General features: G+C 39.2%; 1 protein-coding gene across 2 annotated transcripts; it reads left to right on the top strand.

The window, feature by feature from the left end:
* Positions 1 to 253: 253 nt before the first annotated feature.
* Positions 254 to 16,908, top strand: LOC140936709 (uncharacterized). Of its 2 annotated transcripts, none has more exons than XM_073386196.1 (9): positions 254 to 473; positions 573 to 669; positions 4,334 to 4,689; positions 4,855 to 5,455; positions 6,056 to 8,121; positions 10,488 to 10,575; positions 12,665 to 12,968; positions 13,390 to 13,502; positions 15,839 to 16,908. In XM_073386196.1, the coding sequence occupies exons 1-9, from the start codon at positions 418 to 420 to the stop codon at positions 16,391 to 16,393; spliced, it is 4,236 nt and encodes a 1,411-aa protein (XP_073242297.1). In that variant the 5' UTR covers positions 254 to 417; the 3' UTR covers positions 16,394 to 16,908. The 2 variants fall into 2 exon arrangements, with proteins under 2 accessions (XP_073242297.1, XP_073242296.1); XM_073386195.1 differs by having other exon boundaries at positions 573 to 675.
* The last annotated feature ends 2,783 nt before the right edge of the window (positions 16,909 to 19,691 follow it).

Raw genomic sequence — 19,691 nt, 5'->3', positions numbered from 1 at the left:
AAATTCCTTCACTCTGTAAACATAAGAAGGGGTTCTCTTATGAGATATGGATTGAAATTAATGAAATTTGATGACAGACAAAGGTTGAGCCCGGAGCGAACTGGATTATTAATCAAGCCTGCCGTGCGCGGTTGTTCTTGATTCTTTAATGAGACGACGGCACGCATGGAAAGCGGTTTCTCGATGCGTACCTAATAATAATCATATATGAAGTACCTACCTAGTCACGAACCAGTCTGACTGGTACGTCGGCACCTACACGTCATCCTGGAGCCTGCTTCAGCTTCGAGCAACAGATTTTGCGACGATATGATTCAACACACTGTTTATGGCGCTACATTTTGCCATTATTTCGTAATTTTTCGTAAAATTTCCAGGTTAAGACTTTAACGAAGGCCTTCATCTACTTTCCTGGTCATGAAAATTTTGTCAATATTATTTTTCCTGCTATTATTTTTCGCTTGTATCGTAAGGTATGAAGCTTTTGAAGTTGTTTTGTACCACGTTAATTTTAGTTACTACTATTCTACGTAGGTTAGGTCTAATAAGATAATTTTTACCTTGCTTTACAGCCTTCAAGCTCCCGATGGAAATAAGGAAGCCATTCCCTCCGTTGCTGAGAAAGGAGAACCGGATTTATCGGAGGCGTTATCCTCTAACATTGAACCTGTACGTGTATGTAAACCATTAATCAAAGTTTAATATTAGTACTGTTGTTTACTAGATCAAAAACGTCCACAGGCTGATATTTGCTAACTGTTTCCTGGCTTAAATTAATTCATCATCAGATGTGTTGTTTTAAAAAGTGATTTTAATATTACAAGGAGAAATGAAATGGCTTACATTGAGTTCTAAATTGTCACGCGAACTTCGAACTAGAAGTTATATATAGGCAAGCTCAGCTTGGGACAAGTATTCATTGGACATGTACCTTGTTGAAATGATGTTTACCAGTTGGTTATATTTTTCGCAGTAAAAATCTCCGTTTCTTTTTCTGGCGTTTTTAATTCATAAATTATGTTTTAAAATGTTCCTAGCACTAACTTGTTTACATGTTCATGTAATGGTTAGTAGTAGCTTTTCCTGCTGTGTTTACTTCAGTTCATCTGAACTTAACTCGAGTACTCTTCAGAGCTCTTTTAATCTTAGTTGTTTTTGTTGTTTTTGAGACTTGTAATGAATTTTGTTATACATGTTAATTAACCTCAAATTTCTGTTCAAATGTTACCACCTTCAGTAGTTTCAATGATTACTGTAGTTCATTCTCAAAAACTTTCTGTCAATTTACAATTTTCTGCTCTCAAGTTCTGTACTGCAGTGGAGGTTTGCTAGCCAAGTGGTTGACACCTGGAACTTCAGATCTGTTGATCTGGGTTCAAGCTCTGCCATCTCCTTGTTTTTATAGACAAGAACCTTTTATCTTCTATGTCTCTCTCATGTGTTTGTCTACTCAACAAATTTTGCCTGTGAAGGTTGCTCTGTTAAATCTTGTGTATCCTGTGTTGGATATGCATTTTAATTTAGAGTTATTAGCTAGTCCTGATTAATTCCATGGATATTGGCTCAAAACCTTTATTTCTTGAGTAAGACAATATTTTTATTAAAATAATTAACCAATATACTCATTATTGAAGGCATTTTATAATATCTTTTGAGTGATTTTGGTATGTACCTGTGTCCTTTGCTAGTGAATTTTACTGGTGAATAAGGAACATGAACTGTAAAATAATTACTTGGCAAAACTCTGATACATGCGGTGTAGATCAAAAGACCAAAAAAAGCCTAATTACTCAAATCAACTACAATCACTAATAAAGATCGCTGAAATTAAAGTGTATGAAAATATCCTATCCACTGCATCTTATAGACTGCATCTTATAGCAATCACAGTGGTTATTGCAACAACAATCACTGATCACATTCTTATGTAAAGGGGGTTTCGATAATAAATTATGCAGGGCTTATAAATTTTTTGTGTGGTCGCTGAACCGCAAAATTCAGGTAAATCCACAAAATCCCTTGAAACCGCAACATATTTGGAACTTATCTCAGCTATTGGTGCTGTTCAATTGCCGCAAACTTGCGAATTTATCTTGAAACGAGCAAACAACATCCCAAAACCACCAGGCGTAAATTATGTTGCAAAAAACTGGGCACTAGCCATGATATAAAAAGCTTTGCCATCGGCTCATTTCTTGATGCTATAGTTGTTGAAAGAGCAAATGATTATCTCTTTTAAAAAAAATGTAAAACATTCCGGTCAGATAATCCCAAAACCGATCAATTTTTAGCGAATTCCCCCAAATCGGCCATATTTTATTGATTGTTGCTCAGTGAAGTTTACCTTGAAAATTCCCACGAAAATCCCGCAAAATCAGCTGATTTTCCGCAAAATTTGACCTTTTTCTCCGCAACCTATCAGAAGCCCTGATTAAAATGACTACAATATTATTTCTTACGATTGTTCAGCTTGTTGAACTTTTTATAGCAGTGGTCCCAATCATTGGAAGTCATGCTTAACACAAACTGCAAGACATCATCTATTTTTGGTCATGTAGATTTGTAGACAAACAAAGAAAAAGTTCACTATTTCAGGGCTTGAAAAAAGTCCTGTCTGGTATTCCAGGATGACTAGATTTTGTTGCTTGGCAAGTAACTTCTAAAGCTTACTTGCCTGATGGGCATAGATCCAGGCAAGTTGAACCAAATTCCAACTAAATCATTGAGAGCTGCTTGCCCAAAGGACAACATCTTGTTCCTCTTGTACCCAGATACTGGGGCAGAAGTATTAAATACATGTATATACCTTATTGGTTCTAAATTTCACTGATCTTAGATTTTGCCAATTGTGTTTTTTGCAATTTCTAAAAAAATCCTGAAATTAAAGATGCAAATGAAATTTCTCATGAATTAAAGCACACAAAATAATATAAATTTAATAACCATAAAGAAAATTCAGGTCACAGAAAAATATATATATATTTGCACTTGCATGTATGTTAAAACTCTTGGTGTTGCAAGTTGCAGCTCATTGAGAAAATCCTACATATGTATGTTGTGATAAGTCAAGTCTTTTTCACACATGTTGGCCTTTCAAAAAGTGAGTCTTGCAGTGTAAAGCCACCCTTGTGTTAAGGTTAATACTAGCAGACGGGAAACAATAACCCTACAAAGTTTTTTATGGGGGATTTGATTCATTTTTGGATAATGAGGGATTTGCCACCAATTTGTAAAGGATTCGGGGAGTAAAGAAAGTCAGCTTTACAGTTTGCCATTTGGGCAAGCTGTATCTAGCATGTACTAGCCTAAGAGTCTCTTTAACTGCCTTAAAGAAAAATATTTGATGAGCAGGATTGTATACAGTTCTTCTGCAATTTGAACTCCCCAAAAAACTTTACCTGCCCAGCTGGTAAGTTAAGAACAGAATTCACTAGCCCAATAGCACAATCCACTAGCGGCAGGCTATTGGACACAAATTTCATTGTACACTGGGACTTGAAAAGAGAGATAATTTTGGTTACAAGGAGTGACTTATAACTCGTATTTTGGGGCCTCAAATAAGTTATTTGTGTGAACAAATACAGTGCCTTCACTCTTGGGTGTTGCACTGAAATTTGTTGTGCAACATGTTGCTTGTGCAGCTGGTAATATGGGCAACAATACTTTTTAACTTCTTATTTCACATTGGATTGTGACAAGTTGAACAACAATGTTTCCTGTTTTACTTGACCTTTCAGCCCTTGAAACACCTTAAAATCAGTTGCTGGGTCTGGTTTTATAATGTACGTGCTTTGTTGATAAAGTACATGTAAATTAAATACTGTAAATACAGAAGTTTTGAATACCCTCCTCTCTAAAGCACTGCCACAGACCCTTTAAAACTGCACAGCCTGGAAGATTGAAGACAACCAATGCTGTTGTCAATGAAGGCTCGTACAACCAATTGATTAATAAAAGCTTGACTTATCAATTAACACGTTTTAGTAAATTAACTCATTAACATGATAAATTGCCCTGACATGTTCAACTGGCTGCTACATTACCATCTACTGGCTACAGAAATGTAGCTGCCTTAAAATTCAAAAGTGACATAATTTGTCTATTAAAGTACATGCAGCTGAGTATTTCATTCCACGCTTAAGCCCTGTTGTAGGGAAATGAACTTCAGATAGATGAGTGTTGTGATTCACAACTCTCTTGTCTTGTAGAAATTTATTGGTTAGAATTTCTCTCCTCCTCCACAAGGAGGAAGGGGGCCTAGACAGAGTGACTTTGCATAAGTGGCATAATTAAGAACTCTTTAAAATGTATTTCACTCTTTCGTTTGTTACAGAAAGAATCTCAAGAATTGCCTTTATCAGATGACTCATTGACCACATCACAAGAAGCCTCCTCAAGTGTCTTCCTGTCCACACCAGAACTGGAAGAACTTGTTACACCAACAGTGGCTCCAGCCACCCCAAGCTATGATGCTGATTTGTCCATTACTGTCGTAAACCACGCAGGTAGCAGTGACTCATACTCACAACCAAGAGAATACATGGTTTCATCAATAATCCTTATACCTCCCAGTAATCCAAGCCAGATTCAGTCATCCCAGGGAAGTCAAAATGTTAGAGCTGGCACTTTCTCTGAGGGAGTGGTAGCAACAAAAGAGCCAGAGGTGTTCTCTTCATTTTTAGACTCCATGTAAGTAAACTTTACAGTGCAATGAATTAAAAACTACCACAAGGTGAAAAACAGATGAAAGGGTAAATTTAAAGAATGAAAATAATACACCATTAGTTTCCTCTATTTACCTTATATTATATTATTTATGGATAATTTTTAATTTTTATCTGTTTACTATTGCAGCCCTCCAAATCCAATCAACAGTGAGCCCACGCCTACTGCACCTTCAGCAACAAGTCCAAAGGAGGAAGAAGACAGCATAACGGCAGCTTTAAACCAAGCAGCAGAAGAGGAAACCAAACTGAAGGAAGAAGAAATGCCTTCATTTGATGAATTTAAAAGAAGAGTTTTACAGGAGGAAGAAGAGAAAAGTAAACAGCAGAGTGCTGAGAACTCAAGTGGAGCTGCACCCAAACCCAAGAAATTAAAGGAACGAAAACAAAGCAATTATGCTTCAGTAGACTGTGGTGCAAAGATCTTAGGTCACAATAGTGAAGCATCTAATGTTGACAGTATTTTGGTCGAAAATAGAGACTTGTATATGTTAAATCCGTGTAGTGCACAAGTGTGGTTTATTGTGGAGTTATGTGATCTGGCTCAAGTCAAAAGCATACAAATTGCAAACTTTGAACTATTCTCTTCCACTCCTGAAAGCTTTCGGGTGTATGTCAGTAAAAGATATCCCACGAGAGAGTGGACTATGTTAGGGACATTTCAAGCTCGCGAGGAAAGGACAATACAAACTTTTCCACTAGATGAACCAATCTATGCCAAGTACTTTAAGGTATGAATCTGTGAACAGTTTGCTGTCAAGTTGCCCGAAGCCAAAGTTAGTCATCAGGCCCCAGTTGTTTAAAAAATGGATAACATTATCCACCCGATATGTCACTATTTACTGGATAACATAACTTGTTTCCTTAATACTTATCTACTGGATAGTGATTTATATGGTGGATAGTGCTATCCAAGTTTTAAACAGCTGTGGCCAGAAGGTTTATTGTGCTCAGCAACTTTCTGACATCCTGTTACACGTTAATCGCACTTGTTTTTTTTCATCAAGGCTTAAAGAACAAGATATATTACTCATATTTCGCGCCTTTTTCGCCTTCTTGTGGCTTAATGAGTGACATATTTAGTGTACAACACATTTATCTTGCTCGTTTTGTCTAAGGCTTTAAAGAACAAAACATTGCACGTATGACGCTTATGGTTGTCTTATTAACAAATCCCTTATTTTAAGTACCTTGTAGGTAGAAATTTCTTTCTTTTTTTGGAATTCAGTCAATGCGAAGACAATTTTTAGCTTTTTTAAACAGACACATTGTTGCAAATAGTGTTACATAAACCCTGTAAGTACCTTATGTGTTGTCCTTAATTCAATTAGGTTGAGATGTTGAGTCACTTTGGCTCAGAGCATTACTGCCCACTGAGCCTTCTGCGTGTGCACGGCAGCAGCATGATGGAAGAGCTGGAAGACCATGAAACAGATGGACAGGAAGAGAATGATAACAGTGACAGTGACAGTGATGTGCCAGTGTTACCTTCTGATCCTGGTGCCAAGGTTGAAGATCAACCCAAGGAGCAAAATCTGCTGGAAAGAGCAGCTGATACGGTTTTTAATCTGGTCAAGAAATTCACTGGTAATGGGCTTGATAACAAGCAAGATAAGGAAGGAGATAATAGTAAACTCGGCACCCAAGACAATAAAATGACTGCTTCTGAGAAGGAATCCCAAGGTGAAAGCAAGGGCAAAATTGTCACTCTTGTTGGTCATGAAGAGCTTAACGAAAATTCACAAATGACTAGTGACAATGCCTGTTTAGTAAAGCAAGGTCACAGTCGTGATAGAAATGCTTCACAAAGAAAATGTGTGTCTGGTAATATAAGCCATGAAGATAGTCCACCTTGCAGCAAAGCAGATAACGAGGGAGAGACTCATACATGCAGCCCTGCTCCATCAGCATGCCAGTTGTTTTCTCAGGTATTGGGGCACTACAGTCTGGGGTGTTTTGTGGGACGAATACTGTTTTCAAAGAATGAAAACTTTACAGTATCAATAAATTTAGCCACGAGTGGTGATTACAAGCGAAATTTAACTGTAGCTCATGAAAAAGATAAAGGTGAATCTTATGAAAAGAAAGAAAGTCAAGACCAAGAGAAAGTTCCTGCAGAACAGGCTGGAGAGCCATCTACTGCTGACAACTCAGAAGAGAAGAGTGCTGAATTAGATGTCGTAGACCAAGAATTCTCTGTTATCATTCCTGAAATGTCTTCCAGCGTTCTGAAAATATCAAACAAAGTTACCAGCTCAGGCGCATCGGGAGTTTCAGAATATGTTGACCCTTCGCCCGGAGTTTTGAAGCCTAGCGAGTCACTAAACATTTTCGTGTCAGAGGATGAGAAGAAGAGGGAAACTGATGACAAAACCCCCTCATTAGCAGAAGTGTCAGTTGTTACGTCCTTACCTTTAAATACCACTCTGCCAGCTTCTTCGTCTGTGGTACTTAAAAGTTCCCAAGTGCCAGTAATTAAGGATCCTTTTGTTGATGTTCCACAAGGTGAATCCAAGTTACACGATCAGCAGGAGTTAAATAAACAACCTGTACAAAGCATTCCTGACAGACTGTCAACTGTGTTAGGAAGTGAACAGACACACTCTGTGACAAAAGGCACTTCTCAACAGCCATTGCCTTTGAATGTGAAGGATATAAGTTCCAAAGATGAAGAGAAAGTAGAAGACAATGTAACTGTTACTGATGAATTAAAGGGTAGCAAGGGTAAAGATAAAACCGAAGCTACACCATCGGAATGCAAAGGGCCAAATTCAATTCACATTATGTCTCAATCTTCTCCAGATATTGACGTCTTGGAGACAAAACTCACTGACAAAGATGGACGAGAGGGTACTGCTCAATTACCTGAAGAGGTACATTTAGAAAAAGAGCCTGTACATAGTGCCATTGAAGTGTCAGAATCAACCAAAGCAACTGATTTTTCAAGCATAAATTTAGATCCAGTTAGAACAGAAGGTGAAGGATTGAAACCAGATTTGGACAACCAGGAGCCAGGTATTGAGAGCACAAAATCGGCATCCAAAATGTTGGAATCTGAAAATGTGGATCCAGTTATTCAGCCTACCATTCCTCCTGGTATTGACATTACTGACACTTCAGACCCTGTTCTTCCATTGCCAGCTCCTCCTGTTATTGGAGACACAAGCTTGCCTAGCCATGAGTTTTCAACTGCAGCATCGTCAGCAGAGGCTACTCTTGATACTTCAATACTCAACAAAGCTCAACAAGCCGCTGTTTCTTCTTCAGCTGGAGTATCGTCAGGGGTCGGGTCAGGAGGGCAGAAGGAATCCATATTTGTCCGTCTTAGTAACAAGATCAAGGTTCTGGAACAGAATTTGAACATGAGCACCCTGTATATGGAACAGCTGCATCAGAGGTAACTTTTACAAGATCTCTTCAATCCCTTGTTGATACAAGTGGTTACAGCACCATGTTCTCTTTAAAGCTTTACTTGTGTGGGCCCAGGCTCCGGCTGCAAAAGGGAAAAGGCGAAAAAAAATACAGCAAATGAAGGGGCAGAAATAACAAAAAAGTGGGAAGCTGGGCACGGGAATTCTTTTTTTCTGCCGCCCTTTTCCACACCCCAGTCCATGGTTTTTGTTGTAGTTGTAGTTGTTTAAGAGTGTCTTTGTTTGTTTTTTCTTTTCTTGATGTTTTTTTTTTTTGCTGTTTCTCCCCCTTTTTCACCTTTTCCTCCACTACGGAGCCTGATCCCAGGCTAAAGCTACATTTACAACCTGATAGACAAAACTCTTCAGATGGTTCCATCTATTAATTTTTAGCGGAGCTCTCGCGCGCGAAGCGCGCAGCGGAGCACCATGGGTAAAAGAATGTGGTAAACTACCCATCCGAGAAAATTTGGTAATCACGTGACCGTACACCGACCGCCCGCCCGACCGTCCGTCCGCACCACAGGCATACCAATGTAAAATAATTCAGTCAGGTATGGCAACCCAAATGCAACTCAAGGTTTTATTTGGAAAGAAATCGCATGGCCGTTCGGACTTTTAGAAAGAAAAAACAACAACAAAGTCGTGTCTTTTTGGACGTTATTTTTGATGTTTACACTCACGTGGATAACAGAGAAAGAGCTAGAGCGAGTGACTGAAAACAACAGAGACGAATTTTGTAGGAAGAAAAACATGAAAATTCAAAGCGGCTGTGAGACAATGAGAAATGCTAGCGGCCAGCAAGGTAAAAATGAGCGGCAGTGAAAAATAAAAGCGAACATGAACACAGGAGACAAAACATTGGGTAAGCACATACGACAATTCCTCCACAAAAATAATGTGTAACTAGGAAGTTTGACGTTTTAGTCCTACAAAACAGCGTTGTAGTTGTGCAAAACAACGGCAAAGAAAGACAAAAAGCGTGCTGCACGTGCAAATTTGTTTTTTTTTTTGGCTAATTAGAAAAAAAAGTGTGCTGCACGTGCAATTTGTTTTTTTGCTAATTAGATCTATTGATCTTGATGCCATTTTCATTGCCCTCCCCGTTTAGCATTACGCGATTTAATTTTTTTTGTTTACAAGTATTATTAACCAGAGCTTCGCTTTTAGCCCTGGCTAAATCTATATATTAGAATTACGCGCCATATTACCATCTCCTCTAAACATCGAATAAAATTACCCCAGTCTCTCCCCCTATTCAATAGTGGTTTGGCCTTTAAACCAGTGTATATAATTCTGGGCCGAGTTGTTCGAAGGCCGATTAGCGCTTAACCCAGGGTTAAATTTAACTCAGGTTTCTTTTTCTTTTTTCAAAAGCATTTTCTCGGATAATTTGCTCTGTTGTTTTTAAGACCATCCAATCATCAACTTGTTGACAAAAAGAATTAAACTGAATTTACTTTTTAAGCTTTCATATCTGAATTCTTATTTCACACTAACCCTAGGTTATCTTAACCCAGTTTTGAACAATCTGGCCCTGGGCCTAGTTCCTGAAAGGTCGATTAACGCTAATCCAGGATTAAAATTTTGTTCCATTTTTGTAATTTACCTTCCTACGTATTGCGTAGAGTAATCTTTTGTGTTATCATTGCTGTATCTGGGGGTAAAGGCTCAACAGTATTTTTTTAGCTTGAGTTGCATGTCCTTAGACAAGAAAACCTTCCTTAAAACTAAGCTTAATCCTGGGTTAAACGTAACCATCTTTCGAGGAACCGGGCCCTGGTATTACTCGAAAAATCGTTATTAGAGAGGAAGGGGGAGTAAGGCAATTCATTTAAGCGAGGGGTTTCATTTTAGTCCGAATGACAGGAAAAAATAGGTCTTTTTCAATTTGTATCAACCGGTTTGGATCACAGTTGTAGCTGGGCTCTAAAACCATTGTACTGTAGTACATGACCAGAGTGAAATAAAAGTAGTTTAGAGTGCTCAGAGAAAATGCTTGGGACAATCCTATAACTTCGTATCTGTTAGTTCCTTCTTCAAAGAAGTCATGTTTATGTAGCCTGAAATTCAGACGTTACTGAGGGAGTAAAAACGACTCAAAATAGTTGTCTGAAATTTAGGCTTACGTGTAAGGTCATTGTGAAGATTCTCCTCCCCTCCCCTCCCCCTGCCCTCTTTTTTTCTGGGGGGGGGGGGAGTTAAACAGGTTTAAATCTTCAGAACTGCAGCTTGTGCCTTGTGTCTTTTCTTGTTAGAATGCACGTTGTGTTTGTCTGGTTTTGATCTTATCAAGAGAAACAAAGTTGATGCTTTATGATGCTAACAAGAGTTGTCTTATTTCCGGTCACAGATACCGCAAGTCAGTGGAAGAATTACAGAAGAACTCGGATAAGAAAGTTGCCCTGCTGACCAATGCTACCAAGAAGGCAGAAACTATTGTATGTTTGATCTTAGTATAATTCTTAGTGTTGGGAAAAAGTGGTGAGAGTTACGAAGCAATCAGTAACTCTATCCTTTGTCGAAGCGAGTGTTCATGTTCTTAGCGTAACATTAATCTGAGGAAGTTGAACCTTCACAAAATAGAATAAACACCCGCTAATAAGAACCTGTGGATTAAGGACCTGCTGGCAGAAATTTGGCATTTTAATACCCAAAAATGTAAGAACCTGTTTAGCCAAGAAAAAACAAGCAGGTTCTTGTATCTGTCTTACAGGTAGATACTGTAAAGATAAACATTTTGACCAAGGAGTTTGACTTCGAGATTGCCAAGTGATATTACAAGAAGGTACTCACACCAAACTGTAATTACAGATAGGAGTATTACTGTAGTTCATACAACGAAAAAAAAGTTTATAACAGGGACCGCGGAGCAAGGTGAAAAGTGGGAGGGCTGACAATTGAAAATAACTTTTTCATATTGAAAATCGAAAAATTTCTAACTATGGGCTATTGCATTTAACATCCGCACCCCCCCCCCCCCCCCCCGGTTGAGGAACCATGGAATTCTCCAAGGGTAAGTTATAAAAATTGAGGATTTCTTTAGGGGTAGATATAGAGTAAACAAATATGGAATTCTTTGGGGGTGAAGCCTTAATTTTCACAAAATTCTTCAGGGGTAAACCCAAATTCTTCAGGGGTATGACCCAATTCTTCAGGGGTAAACCCATATTTTTTGGAAGTCTTCAGGGGTGAATGCAATTTTAGCCAATCTTAAGGGGTAAGATGAAAAGGTAAGTCCTCAACCGGGGGGTACGGACTTTAAATGCAATAGGCCTATGGCCGTTCACTGTTCAAGTAATGTAATTCTTCGTGCCATCGAATATTTCATTGATTCGAAAGGAGAAAGACAAAACATAAAACTTTTATCAACTCAAAAGAACTACTCACCTTTGTTTGGCTTGAAAAAGCTAGTAATAATCTTCATTTCGTCTGATAAAACTGATAAAAAACTCTGCCGGAGCTGGATTTACAAAACACGCTGCCGAACGAAGCGAAGGGGTGGCCAAGGCAATTGCCAAGGCATGGCGTTTGATCAAGGGGCAAGTCGGCCCCAGGGCACAATTACCGCGAAAAGCACAGGAGCCCCACAAAATGCCTGGCGTTTGAAATTAAAGAAAATACAGAGAATATAGCGGAATATAGACGGAAAAAACTTGTTTCAAGTCTTTTTTTTAATTTTAATTATTTTTCTTTTTAGCGCAAGAAAGTGGTGGGGCCGCGGCCCTACCAGCCCCTCCCCCTCCGCGGTCCCTGTATAAAAAGTACAGATTGTAATTGTCTTCATGAACTTTGCATGAAGGTTTGCAATGTACAGTTGTGAATAAACACTGTATATTTAAGGATCAAACTCTCAAGTTTCTCTATTTTTCTGGTAGTCAACAATTATAATATCTCCTTCATAGAAATGAAGAACCTAATAAAGAACGTTCTTAGCCTAAATTACTAATAACTACCCCCCCAAAAAAGAGCCTTGTTTGCCAGGCCTCAAATAATGTAGGTTCTTATTAGCTGGTGTTTACTCTTCCGTGCATTTTCTACCCCTCAATTCGCAAAAATGAACGTTCACAGTTTTGTTTATCATCCTCTTAAAAATTTTCCGTTTGAGATTGGGCGAGATTAGTACAATAATAATATGGCGTGAATGCTCTACTTTGCAACACACGGATTTCGACTGAGCGTGCTCCGTCCTTGTCAACGATCTCAAGTGCTCAATGAATTAAAACTATGGAACAAGCTCGAGTTGGATGAATTAACTGCTGTGAAAGACAGTTTCAAACTTACTCCCACCCAGATGCTCTCTATTGGCCCGTCACTTGAAGATAACGTCAACATTGGTCTAGCGATGGTAGAACCTTTAGTGCAACCATTTACGTTTAATGGCGTTCGCCACGTTCCATCAAGCGCCGCGTTTGGTTTACGTTCTACAGTGTAGAAAATTTCCTGTGCAAATGCCTTGTTTACATGCACATATTAATCGAGCCAATGTTACTTCTTTTTAAATGTAAACTTTACTCACTCCTTCTATAGATCAACAACCAAAAGGAACAGATCACTAAACTGCAATCAAAGCTGGATAACCTGACCAACGCAGTTGCTGATATGAAAGCCCGTATGGATCCACTCAATAAGGAAGTGATGGAGCGCCATGTTATCGGTCTTTGCATTGAAATAGTTTTAATTCTTCTTCTGTTTCTACTGTTTGCAAAGAGAAACAATAATCAGATGACTTCTAACTCACCCGGGAGGTCAGTGCACCTTATGAACGGTCATGGCCCCCCTCGACTTGCAATTGAGGATAGCAAGCGCAGCAAATCCACTGTCTTGTCGGAAGGTGAGTACTACGTTCGCGCACTAGGAATATTCATCTGGCATTTTATCAACGTGATATCAACATGAAATGTCTCCCCACATACCTCCTTACGTTTCGCTTAGTAGTTAAAAATCTTAACTTGGATTACTTTTTAGTTTGCCACTTCAGAGTTCCAAAAACTCTCATTTTCAAAACGAGGCAGTGTTTACTCGTGAAAGTGAGTTTAATCTGCATGATAATTAACAATTATTTTCATATCAATTATACTTCAGAACGCATTTATGCAACAAGAGGTTTTCAGAACCCCTTATTTGTGATATCGGAGCAATATATTTTGTTCATTCATTTATTCATTTTTACCACCACATTACAAGTTATTGAAACATCTATTGTCGGTCCAATGTGTACAGTGTGCAAACGTATTTATTTGTTTTTATTTTAGTTCCTAGGTTAGGTGGAAAAGAACAGCTTCTTTTCAGTTTTGTCAAGATGGCGGAACCGGAGAGTATCGGAGGCGGCACTGATACAGATCACCATGGCAACAAATTAGTAAAGGTAGGTTTTCACACAATGCTGTTGTGTATTTATAGCTAATCCTTGATGTTTGAATTTTAATGTTAAATGTTAGTCCACTAGAAGGTTTCTAGAGTAAGCTCTAATTATCATTCGCCAGCTTTGTTTATTTCCAGAAGGGGAAAGAATAGGGTGTATACTGTTCCATTGCAAATACAGCCGCCTCTCGTCGCTCTCCGTCGCTAGGAAATAGGGACCTTAAGATCCGAGGACGGCGACGGCAGCGAAAACGTCGCTGAAAAAGTAAATTCGCGTTCTTTCAATCTTCATCGCGATTACTCCAAGTCACTAAGTTTGTCAAATGCAGGTGGATCCTTCTAAAGTTGAATTCCTAAGAACCATATCCAAGTTCAGATAGAGAGAGGAAATTTCGTCGTCGCTTGTGTACCTCCTCTGTACAACGTGTAATTGGGCATTTTCACGTCGTAGTCTTGCAGTGACGGCAAAGAAATGTACAAAAAAGCGTGATGCACGTGCAAATGTGTTGTTTTGGTTACTAAACCTATTGCTTTTTTGACGTTCTTCGCCGCCGTCGCCGTCGTCGGATCTTAAGGTCCCTAATGGCCCGACCCTACGGCGTGGAGCGATGTGAGTAGGCTGTATTTACAGGATAGTAGGATTTCTTGTCTCTGATTTCATGCTGCTTCCTCACACGACAAATATTTCACCGCTTTGATCAGGCTGGAATTTCTTTCGCAGGGAGCAATTCTAAAATAGAGACCTTTAGAATCGTGAGCATGGACGACTCAGAGGTTTTTTTGCCTCTTCTCAGAAAATAGTAAGCCTGGAAAGTTTTATTGCAAGTTAGAACGGTTATTTTATTGAAGGAGTTTGAGCCCTCTCCCGATCGCAGAATGATAAAACTTCTAACATTTGATAACTTATTTCCGCCTCCATGACATTCTCGCTAAAACGCGTAGTAGAATGACCACGGCTGTCACGTTTTCCCGCCAAAATGATGTTGGCTCACGCAACGCACTTCTTGCCATTGAGAAAATCTCTTCAACAACAACACTTTATTCACATTTCCATTACAGGGTTTGTCAAACTTATTGAATAATTAGTAACTTAACACGTAGAATATTCAATTACAATTTAAACTAAATATTATTACGTAGAAGGAAATGCCTAGCGGCTAGATAACCGTAAGGTTTTCGAGCTAGCAACTAGTTCTTTGAAAGTAGTGTCAAATGTACAGGACATCACAATAACTAGACATACAAAACAACTTAAGACATACACACACCATAAAAAAAAAAAAAGCACTTAGATGGCAAAAAAAAAGAAGAGAAAACAGTCATCATAGTACATGACGATATGATTAAAATAAAATAATTTCAGTAAGTTAATTGTTCGGCCAACAAGTATTCTTTTAATGTTTTAGGAAAGTTATAAGTTGAAAGGTCTTTTATATGGGTAGGGAGCTGTTGCCGTACGCTTTTCCCCGTCTCCTTGCTTGAGGTATATTCGCCCGTTTTTTGTCCAAATATATTTCCATTTGTTGTCCTTCTTAAACTTGTTAATGCTGCCAAACAATTTCTTTCTTGCTTGTGTTAGCGACTCGGAGATATATAATTTCTTCTTTGGGTCTTGAGAAAGATCCCGTAGAGTGCCAACTTTACCAACTTCTTTGCCGGCGATTGTTTTCCTCTTTCCGTAAAACTCGTCCCGAATACTGCGACGCGTAAACTTGACGATAATCTTGTCTTCTGAACTTTTATTGTAAGTGGGTAAACGGTGGGCCGTGGAGATGTCTTCATCTTGCAGCTCGATACCCATTTCCTTCCCAATAGAACAAACAAGGTCAAAACAAGATACTTCTTCGGTTGGTAAAACACCTGTCAGCTCCAAGCAGTCGCAGCGCAAGTATTGAGAAAGATCTTCAATTTCGCGCCCTATTTTCTTGTACTGCTTCATATCTTCCTTTAGGTTCTTAACATCAGTGGAAAGGCTTGCTGTTCTATCATTTGAGCGCTGTACTTGCTTCAGGAGCTCATCATACTTTGCAGAGAAGTGTTTGACCGACTTTTCCAATTCAGAGAATGACTTTTCAATCGAGGTTAATTTAGCTTTTAGAGGTCCAATTTCGGGCTCCAAGAGTGACTTAATTTCATCTTTAGTTGCCATCAAAGCAATACAATTGCAGATGCCTGCACTTAACAATGGTAGCCAAAAATTTGGCCAACGTTAAAAAACACGTGCGGCCGCCATTGCGCCATATGCTTGTAGTCGTCCTCGTTTTAGAATCTAACGGTCACTATTGAGAAACACTCTTAATCTAGAAATGATTACCAACTGTAGTACTCTATTTCCTGTAGGGTAATACCTTCAATACCAGTGAGAGTAAGAAGAGACGTCATCGCAAGCGTAAAGGGTCCAGTACACCTGAACTTCTGCCTGACAGTCCTAGCTATGAAACGTCCAACGGACCCGAGCCTTCCCTTGAAAGTCATTCTAGTGCTGACGCGCCTAGGTCAGCGGGTGTTGTCAGTCGTACAGCTGGGCTGCTTTTCTCGAGTGCTCGTGGGTTCTTTGGTGGCCTTCACAATCCATGGAAACAATCAAAACCTTCGACTGTCCATAGTGATCCCAATATATCCGCAAGAAGCCAACTCAGCCAAGCGAGCAAAAGCTCGCCGAGACCAAATAATCCGGGTTTATCCCGAGCAAAGAGTCTTGAGTTAGTTCCAGAGAATACATCAATTCAAACACCTGCACCACCACCACCAGCACCGACCCTTTCGTCCGAGTTTGGCGTGATTTTGAAGCGCCCACCAGATTTTTATTACCCTAAGAAAGGCCCCGCAAAGAACATTTTTCCTGGTCCCGTGAAATATGGGAAATATGGCGTGTTAGATTCTCAGTTGGCATAACTAAGGCCCCTCGAGAACCTCGCGCATTCCTCACTCCATGCTATTGAAAGTCCGTTTTTAAGGATGATTGGAGTATGAATTCGTTTGGTTTTCGGGGGTGCTGGTAGAAAAATACTTTGTGGAGAACCGTCAAAGTTATTGAACCTTTCTTGGTTTACAACGAAAGGCTCGTAATTGGTATACAAGTACAAAAATATTTTTGTTAAATGTTGTGGAAATACTTGACGAGAACTCCCAAATCCAGTCGCAGCTTTATTCTTCTTGGCAAATCCTTGGTTGCTTTTACAGAACTACTGTAAATGCTTGTATTTTAAGGCGCATAGTTCTGTCGTTTACTTAAAAAACGTAATTTGCCCTATAAAGACTGCTGCGGTCTTGCCAAAAATATGGTGGTCAAGTTGTTCCACTTACGGTTATGGTGAAGTAGAATATTACTAAGAATTAGAATATTGTTATCCTAAGGCAGATATAAAAAGGAAGAATAAATAGAACGGGTCGTTTTGCTTGTTTTAGGAGTCATGGTCAGAGAGGTTGTCTTCTTTCAAGAATTTTGTCAAGCGTTCGACGTTTCACATCTTCCACAAGCATTTTTATTGTCGCACCAACTTCCAATATATTTTCCGAAATCTGTCATGCCCTTTCTTAGAGAGCCCAAGTAGCCGGCTCTTTTACAACCCTCGTTTTTGACTTGTGCCGGTCCATTCAAAATAGCCCTCCTGAGGAAAAATCCTAAGGGGTTGCTGTATACACAGACTAGACAATTGGTTATTTATCAGTTAGCTGGTACGAGAAAAAGATCTTGCACTACCTGTTTTGCCTTTTGCGACATGTCAGGTGTGTGATCAAGCACATGTGTAATTCGTATTAACTTTTAGCACACAAAGATACAACATAATGGTCTCCCTTTTCCTCTAATTTGAATCATTAGGCTGAATAGCCGGTCCTGTGGGGAACAGGGAGATTGCTTTTCTCGAGATTCTCTGACTCAGCGTATCACTCAGAAATGACCACAAACTCAGATAAAGTTTAAAAGCCTTTAATTTATTTTAAAGAATGACATAAAATATATAGAAACTGACAAAAGCTGGACATTCGTTTATGAAATAGGCCACTGTCGATATATCCATTGACGTCATGTCCTGAGAACACGAGGAAGAAGACGGTGATGACTTTCGTTTCTTCTGGTTTTCTTGGCCTGGCTATGAGTTCGAATAATAGCACGATATATCAAAGTGACCCCATTCATACCGAAGCCCCTACAATATTTTATCTTACTCCTGCCATTCAATAATTTATTATTATAATTATAAAATGAGGCAATATTATTATGTAAATGCGCAATATGTATTAAATGAATAAATGTATAGTTGTATAAATTGACCATTGGAACGTTCTTGCTGGTGCTGACTTCGTTCCTGGCGTATGAGCCATTAAGTAAAAGAATTATATAAATTATGCAGATCGAGGAGGGGTATCGAATGAACGCCGAGGTGCATAACTTCTTTCCCGTCTCTGACCCTGATTGTGTGCCTGTAGAGAATAGTGTGTTATATATACTGACTTCCAAACCAGACCTTAGCTGTAGAAATTGTAACAAAGGTTCCCGCATTGCTTATTGTATTGGCAGCATTGGTCGGAAATGGAATGTTATTTTTTCCGAACTGCGCTGATAATCCGAATCTTCACTTTTCATACCCAGACGTGGGTTTCCCAAGTGATCTGCTAATGACACTATTTGAACGAACATAAAAATCTAAACTATAATCACTATAATTATTATTCAACACCAGCAAAGGTCTCTACAATAATTTTTTCTACTGCCGCAATATTGTTATGGTGAACCGAAGTGTCTTTTATCACCTTACTCCTGATCACACATTTTGAGTCAATAGTTCGTTTCTCCAACATGACATGACATGACATGTTTATAGCGAGTGGCAATGTTGTAATCTAACCTAACCGGTTGAAACGTCTGTAACATTGAATTGTAGCCACGGAATTATGTGGTAGGTTAATATCTGGCGTCTGAGGAACTCTGAAGGCTATGATCAGTCACACTATACCGGAAAGTCCTTGCACCGACACGAAAATGATACCGGATTTTGCTTTTGTCAGTTCACATAAAAGAACAGTGATTTTCCGGCTATTTCTGTTAAGGAGCGAAACTGCGTTACGCCACCGCCGATCTTGAAAAGTGGATCGTCACATATCACCGGGATAGGTTTCTGCCACTTTTCGTCGCAGTGTGAACATGTTTTCAAGTGAAATGAGTAGGAGCGAGCATAGGCTGGGACCCACCTGATATGAAAGTTTATTTTTAGGAGAGAGCACTGGGATTTAGTTCACAAAACTGGCCTCTCGGCCAACCGACCGCTCTGGTGCGATGTTCGATACGTGTGGACGACTTGTTCCAGTTCTATACGGTTGTCGTTCATACTGCCGGATACATTTTCATGTCGACACGAAAATCTATTTCCAGTATAGTGTGGACAGACTAAAAAAGTAAAAGAAGCAATCCGAACTACTAACAACTTAATAGTCATTTGTAGAGGATGAACCGATTTTAGTCCCTACAATTGTTATATTACCAGTGCTATTCAGTATTTTCTCGATGTCTTTCAAATGAAATTAAAAAAATTATTAGGTATCTTATTGTAACAACCCATTAAACATTTGCGCTCGTCATCTCTGTCCTGTTCCTTGGTGGGCAAGGGAACTCCAATGTGAAAATGACGGGGTTGCTCGTCTGTCTTAGACGTAGACATTACAGTTTGTGGTCTCACTTTGACTGTGCAAGACAAAAAGCCAATATTTTTAACCATAAATGTACCACTTAACCCCCTGCAAACGGACGTAACCGTGTTGGCCAATAACTCGCAACATTGTTTAACATTGTTGGAAGTTGTTGCGTCCGTTTGCCTGTAGCTTTAGGGTTGTGGGTAAAGAAATATCTACTACGAAAAGACGTTGTCATAATGAGTTAGAGAGTGTTCTAATTTGGCTGCCGTTTGTGATCGTAACTGAGGAGACTGGTTATGAATACTGGCAAACAGTGAAGATGAAAACAACGGTGTTCAGTTTATGGGTATAGTTTCTTGGTGTTGCAGACGGTGCAACTGCAATTATTAAATTACTTATCCGTCAAGCATTTCCTTTATATTGGAGTCCTCCCGAGACCCCTATAATAATCTAAAGAAAAAAAATTAAACCATAGAGCCCCTACAGAAATTACAGCTTCGTATCAAGAGTACTAGTTTTACTGGTGTTAGTAGCGGATGCCTCACGGTAACATGGCTGG

This window comes from Porites lutea, chromosome 5 (assembly GCF_958299795.1).
Source record: "Porites lutea chromosome 5, jaPorLute2.1, whole genome shotgun sequence".
Classification (NCBI taxonomy): Eukaryota; Metazoa; Cnidaria; class Anthozoa; order Scleractinia; family Poritidae; genus Porites; species Porites lutea.
Note: the sequence above shows the minus strand (reverse complement) of the source record. Positions and strands in the feature narration are given on the sequence as shown.

Excerpts from the sequence above, each read along its gene's own strand:
- LOC140936709 (XM_073386195.1), top strand. The coding sequence starts at position 418 with ATGAAAATTTTGTCAATATTATTTTTCCTGCTATTATTTTTCGCTTGT. Across the intron at positions 474-572 it reads TTTTTCGCTTGTATCGTAAG|CCTTCAAGCTCCCGATGGAA; the intron begins GTATGAAGCTTT and ends CTTGCTTTACAG. Across the intron at positions 8,122-10,487 it reads ATGGAACAGCTGCATCAGAG|ATACCGCAAGTCAGTGGAAG; the intron begins GTAACTTTTACA and ends TTCCGGTCACAG.